The sequence below is a fragment of the Triticum dicoccoides genome, chromosome 2A, assembly GCF_002162155.2.
Source record: "Triticum dicoccoides isolate Atlit2015 ecotype Zavitan chromosome 2A, WEW_v2.0, whole genome shotgun sequence".
NCBI classification, from domain to species: domain Eukaryota; kingdom Viridiplantae; phylum Streptophyta; class Magnoliopsida; order Poales; family Poaceae; genus Triticum; species Triticum dicoccoides.
In genome coordinates, this window is record NC_041382.1 from 743,642,748 (window position 1) to 743,649,209 (window position 6,462).

General features: G+C 48.0%; 2 protein-coding genes across 2 annotated transcripts; both read left to right on the forward strand.

Moving 5' to 3' along the window:
* Positions 1–2: 2 nt before the first annotated feature.
* LOC119358280 (ubiquitin C-terminal hydrolase 22-like) lies at positions 3–3,527 on the forward strand (the record flags this gene model as incomplete). The annotated part of the gene is made up of 3 exons (XM_037624911.1): positions 3–592; positions 1,538–1,662; positions 2,102–3,527. Coding segments are annotated over 3 exons (1,479 nt in total), but the record flags the coding sequence as incomplete, so codon positions are not given.
* A 409-nt stretch (positions 3,528–3,936) lies between these two features.
* Positions 3,937–6,001, forward strand: LOC119356855 ((+)-neomenthol dehydrogenase-like). Its single transcript, XM_037623844.1, has 5 exons — positions 3,937–4,096; positions 4,177–4,420; positions 4,525–4,590; positions 5,150–5,344; positions 5,499–6,001. The coding sequence occupies exons 1-5, from the start codon at positions 4,071–4,073 to the stop codon at positions 5,880–5,882; spliced, it is 915 nt and encodes a 304-aa protein (XP_037479741.1). The 5' UTR covers positions 3,937–4,070; the 3' UTR covers positions 5,883–6,001.
* The last annotated feature ends 461 nt before the right edge of the window (positions 6,002–6,462 follow it).

The following is a 6,462-nucleotide window of genomic DNA, read 5'->3' on the forward strand; positions in this document are numbered from 1 at the left end:
CCGCCGTCTTCTGCCCCTCGCACGCCGCCTCCCACGCCGCCTCCGCGCCCGCCCCGGGCCACCAGATCGCCGTCGACGTCGACCGCGCCGAGCTCTTCTGCGCCGCCTGCGGGGACCAGGTCTACGACCCGGACTTCGACCACGCCGTCGTCCTCGCCCAGTCCACCGCGCTCCACCCCCCGTCCACCTCCGCCTCGCCATCCGCATCCCCCGCCGCCCCCCGCAAGCGCCGGCGCGTCGACTACCGCGCCTGGGCGCCAGATCCGGCCGAGGTCGCGCTCGTGCGATCCGCCGATCCCACCACCTCCACCTCCGCAGCCGAGCCCGCGGGCCTGCGCGGCCTCAACAACCTCGGCAACACCTGCTTCATGAACTCCGTGCTGCAGGCGCTCCTCCATGCGCCGCCGCTCCGGAACTATTTCCTTGGGGATCGCCACAACCGCTTCCTCTGCCCGCGCCGCACGCCCATGAGGCACCGTACAACGGATGCCGAGGCCAAGGCCGCGTGCCTAGCTTGCGATCTCGACGAGATCTACTCTGCCACCTTCTCTGGGGAGCGCACGCCCTACAGCCCCGCCAAGTTCCTCTATAGGTTCGGATCTCGCGCTCTATTTGCATTGGTTGATGTCGCTGTGTGATTTTTAGCAACGTGTTCTCTCTTTTGTATTGGGGAAGTTAAGCCGTTAGTTAGATGGCTTTTTGAAGTACTGTTAAGTATGGTCAGTGGGTCTTGTTTGAGACACTAGATTGTATAAAACCTCCTGCAAATGGTAGTGTGATGTTTGTATGCTATGCCAGGGAGATGTTTGAAGTTAGATCATGCAGATTGCAGGTGTGCTTAACATGAATCGAATGATGTTAGCAAAGATATGTAGCTAAAAGGGTCAAACTGTCCTCAGTGTGTATTGCCACGGATGGAAAATGGTTGCACAGCATGCATATGGCCTGTTTGATGAAATGCCCTCGTATATAGAGCATATATAGCAATGCCTTCTTATGATTATATAAGTACTTTTGGCATGCCTACCTAATAAATGGTCGCTGAACTGTAATTATTGGTCAGGTGATAAAATGCATGAGCACCTGTTAGTTCCTGTCAAGTCACTTGTTTGACTGGTTGTGAAGGTAGCATGCACACTCTCTATTGATGTATTCTTTTGAATTTTCCTTTGTTTAAGTGTATGCTTTTAGGTAGTCAAATATGCAGCATCTGTGGTAGGTACACAGGCTATTGCTAGTCTTGTTGATACTTCTTTGTGTCCTATCAAAAGTTTCTTACTTTCCATAGGAACAAACTGTTTATACCTTTGCTCCTCGCATCGTGCGTGTGCTATGTCCTAAGGCATCTTCTTAAGCTGAAGTTATATTTTTCAAACAGTAATTCATGTTTGTAAGGACTATGTGAAGTCTTTTTTGCTGCTGATATTGTTTGATGAACATGGGCTTGCACAGGAAATATGACGCACTATTTGTTTCTTCTGGTTTATGAAAGAAAGTACTTGATTTTCTTCTGATTACTATCGTTCTGGATTCTTAGCTGGTGGCAGCATGCAACAAACCTTGCAAGCTACGAGCAACAGGACGCACATGAATTTTTTATCTCCATCCTTGACCATATTCATGAAAATATAAAGGATGATCAGCACAAATCAAATGAACAAGGTAGTTAGCTTCTCTCTTTCTACTATTTGAATTAAACACTCTTATCCAAAATTTTGCAAAATTGCTCTAAAGATAATCACATATTTAGGACATCCTTTCCTGTTTGAGGTCCGTCTTTTATGAGTTGCACAATGTACTAGTTCTTAGTTGTTTGTCATACTTTTCTTCAGAGGACAGGAAATAAAAGAAGTTTGAAAAGAATAATCATCTTCCTGTAATTGTCTTTTTTTGTTGGCGATGATCTGCTTTACTTATCTTGCTTTTTATATGCTGGACTATTATTTATCTTGATAAAAATATTCCTTGGGGAGAAAGAAGAGTTGTTATGTACTTTACTTTTCTTGTCTTACTCTTTGCTACTCGACTGATTTATCTTTACAAAAATACTGAGTCAACATTTTTTTGTCTAACCTTGATTTCTATTTTTTGCTCATAATAGGTGATGGAGACTGTTGCATTGCACACCGGGTGTTTTCTGGTATCCTGAGATCAGATGTCACCTGCACAAATTGTGGGTTCTCATCCACAACGTTTGAACCTTGCATGGACATTTCTTTAGACTTGGATTCTGGACATAATAATTATCTCGGCGTTGCAAACCCAAAGCTGCATGCGCGCAACGGCGAGAGAAACGTAGCTGGCATGAGTTCCAAGGTATCGACACTCATGAGATGTTTGGAGCGGTTTACCAGGGCTGAGAGGCTAGATGCTGAACAGAAGTACTTCTGTGAACGTTGCAAGGAGAGGCAAGAGTCCCTGAAGCAAATGTCCATTCGGAGGCTTCCGTTAGTTTCCTGCTTTCACATCAAGAGATTTGAGCATTCGACAGTTAAGAAGATGTCAAGGAAGGTTGACCACTCGTTGCAGTTCCCCTTTTCTCTTGACATGACACCTTACCTGTCGTCCTCCATCCTCAGAAGTAGGTACGGAAACCGCATATTTCCATCAGAAGCCTGTGATTCTGAAGCAGTTTCTGAATCGCCTTCAGAATTCGAAATATTTGCGGTGATCACGCATAGTGGTAAGCTAGATGCTGGCCACTATGTGACATATCTGAGGTTAAACAATCAGTGGTACAGATGTGATGATGCCTGGGTAACCAGAGTTGATGAGCATACTGTCAGAAGCTCCCAGGCCTATATGCTCTTCTATGTGCAGAAGACGCTTTACTATAAAGCTTGTGAAAGGGCAGCTGCAGTCTGAATGGTTTGGAAACAAATGTTGAGGGCCTTGTTCTTCACCACCAGGAAACACAGTCATCATCTGGTACAACATGGTTTCACCCAGAGAGAAACGGCTGGCGTTTTTCGTATCCCAGCCACAAGGCAGATGGTCAAGTTTTGTGTTCTCATTGACCTGCAGATTCAATCGGAGGTATTTTTTTGGCGATATTTCAACAACCAGCCATCCAAAAGGAAGGTGGTCGCATTTATTTGCTGGGTTATCTTATTATCCCGATCAACGGATTTCTCGTGTGTGCCCTTCGTTAAACTGAAAGCACTTCAGTAGTTAATTCATACCATTGGTGGTGATGGTGATGGTCGTCTGATGAAGTGCAGTACTATGTAGAAGTGAGACGAAAGGGAACCGAACTTTTTGATGTGTTCCTTTCAGTAATTGAATGCCATGTCTACTGAAGCTAGACTGCCTTGGCCCTTGATTGATGATTCGATTTGTTCTGGTAAACTAAGAGATATATTAGATGAGGTAGTGTTTGCCCTTTTTGTTGTCTTTGCTCTGTTTGGGGCTTTCTTTGAACTGTACATCTCTCAGTTAAGCAAACAGCGTGTGCCGTTTTGGAACTTGACAAAATAAGCTCGGCGCCATCCATCTCGTAATATCGTTGAACTGCTTTTGCCCTTTTTTGTCCTCTGCTCTGTTTCTGGATTTCTTTCAACTCTAGATTCTGCAGTTAAGTAAACAGGGCGTGCAGAACCGCCGATATACAACTTTGCAAGATAAGCTAAGGCGACATCTCTTAAGCTCGTTGAAGTGCTGTAAGGCGCTGCAGGCCTTCTTGCAAGGACGTGAGCGCGCGAGAGTCCTAGAGTTGAGTGACAGACTGATCACCAGAGGAAGGACTCTGCATCTCACAAGACGAGAAGAAAGAACTGCAACAGCAATATGTAGATTCAAAGGCGCAGTGGATGTCACCATCTTTTCCAGCACGGAGGGTTCGCTTAGGGGATTGCCCTGTCAGCTGTAGCCTGTGGGCAATATGCTCGTAGGCTGACAAGCCATTGAGCGCGACGCCGTTGATGATTGCTTCCAGAGCATAGCACATCACTGAGTGCGCCGTGGCTTCCGTCCTTCCACCCGTTTCTGTCCCAGGCCCGGCGCTCATATCATGTCGACTCGATCCTCTTTCCCGTCTTGCGCAGGCCAGAAGCTCTTCCTGAGGCCACGCCATGGAAGGAGGCTCCTCTTGCAGAAGGTAGGAGTAATAATCTCTTCAATCAAACTCGTTTGCTCGTGCTGGACGTACGCGTAACTCGTCTGCTCTCCGATCCTCAGGGTCGCCCTGGTGACAGGGGCCAACAGAGGGATCGGGCTGGAGGTGTGCAGGCAGCTCGCGTCCAGCGGCGCGACGGTCGTCCTCACGGCCAGAGACGAGAAGCGGGGCGCCACCGCGGTCGACGCGCTCCGAGAGCTCGGACTGTCGGACGTCGTGTTCTGTCAGCTGGACGTCGGCGAGCCGTCGAGCGCCGCTCGTCTGGCGGACTTCGTCATGGATACGTTTGGCAGGCTGGACATACTGGTACGGCTTGGTTCTTCCTTTCCGGTTTGCACCTTGTTCGACTGGTTTCTCAGATGGTCTCATTTCTGCTGGGATTGTGAGTGGCTCGTGCTTTGCCTTTGCAGGTCAATAACGCGGGAGTCTCCGGGGTGAGAATGGACGTCGGAGACCCCGCAGCTCTTCACCAAGTGGTTAGCTTAGCTTAGCCCTTCTTGTTTAATTTCTGAGACGGCGCTGATGAATTAAATTACATCAGATATAAGCTAATCAGTTTGCAAATAACCATTACGGGATTATGGGAATGTTTTGAACAAAGTATGTACATAGGAGACCCTGCAGTTCTTCACCTAGTGGTTAGCTTAGCTTAGCCCTTCTTCTTTCTCAGCCCACGCATTAGATATAAATCAATCACTTTGCAAATAACTGTTCACGGGATTATCAAAATGTTTCGAACAAAGTATGCAAATGACCGATGTCGATTCCAAAAGTTAGTGCTACAATCGGGGCTTCAAAACACCAATCCACCAAGCAAAGGTGACATATGCACATTGAGAAGACCATAACAAATAGTATCCGAACAGAGTCGAGTACCTCATTACTTGAAAGGAGAACATGTCTCGTTCCTGCCACTTAGGTGAAGAGAAAATTCTTGATTTGCACACTAAAAGGCACCCCATTTTACACGAAAACTATTGTCTTTCAGAATATTACTAATGGGGATTTCTTGATTTGCTCCTACATCAATGACAGCGTACGAGCATGAGTGCAGCGGAGAGGCTCGAGTGGTTCAACCAGAGGACGGCAGAGCCTTTCGAGGAGGCAGAAGAATGCCTAAGAACAAACTACCACGGCACCAAAAATGTGACGGAGGCGCTGCTTCCTCTGCTTCTATCCTCCTCTGATGCAAGGGTTGTTAACGTCTCCTCTTCCTATGGGTTACTAAGGGTAATCTCTCCAATCTAAAATGAGTATCTTGTACTTCTTCCGTCCCATAATGTAAGACGTTTTTTTGACACTACCACTAGTGTTAAAAAACTTACTACATTATGAGACAGAGAGAGTAGATATCTCATGAACTAAATTGCATTTTTGGAACTAGTATTTCAGCGGAGAAGAACTTAAACACGAGCTTGACGACATCGACAACCTATCCGCGGAGAGGCTGGACGAACTGTCGGGGCTGTTTCTCAAGGACTTCAAGAATGGCCGGCTGGATCACCGTGGATGGCCAGTTGGAGGGTTCTCGGCCTACAAAGTGTCCAAGGCCCTGATCAATGCTTACACAAGAATTCTCGCCAAGAAGCACACCTCTATGCGCCTCAACTGTTTAGATCCTGGCTATGTTAAGACAGACATCAATTTCCACACTGGGGTTCTGACCGTGGAGGAAGGCGCGAGAGGCCCTGTGATGCTGTCTCTCATGCCAAAGGAAGGGCCGACGGGATCCTACTTCAATGGCACAGAACAAGCAGCCTTCATGTAGCGATTGCATTTTTCTTGTGCTCTGGGTGTTATCCGTAACTTATGCCATGGTGAACTACGAGTATATCTTCTTAAGCTGATTCATGTTATATATACTGTACTACTCCCTTGGTCCTGAAATTCTTGTCACGGTGGCAATTTTGGAAAAACCCCTTTGGCAAATTCCTGACACAACCCGCACTCCCCGCGTCTCCCCTGCGCGCGAGCTTCTCTAGTCGGCTCCCCTGTGCGTCATCGGAGCTCCCCCGCCCCACGCCTCCGCCGCATTGCTTCCCCCTCTTCGTTCCCCATGGTGAACCATGGCGAGGAGAAGGCTCGCTTTTTTTCAATCTGGCCCTGCCCGTCCGACGGTGGCGTCCTTCCCCGAGGGTGGTGAGCCGGAGCTGGCCCTGCCCTTCGTCGACCCCCTCCTCGCCGGCTGGCAGCCGTCGACCACGAAGCCAATCCCCGCCTCGCCGGCCAGCAGCCACCACTATCTGTTGGAATTTTGCTAGTAGGCCTTTGGCCCAAAGCCCAACTAAAATTCTGAAATTTTCTTAGTCTATTCATGCACACATATGAGTGGAGTGAGTGAGACTAAA

Coding starts and splice junctions, on each gene's coding strand:
- LOC119356855 (XM_037623844.1), top strand. CDS start 4,071: ATGGAAGGAGGCTCCTCTTGCAGAAG. Junction 4,591..5,149: donor CCGCAGCTCTTCACCAAGTG/GTTAGCTTAGCT, acceptor CATCAATGACAG/CGTACGAGCATGAGTGCAGC. Junction 5,345..5,498: donor CTTCCTATGGGTTACTAAGG/GTAATCTCTCCA, acceptor TTTTGGAACTAG/TATTTCAGCGGAGAAGAACT.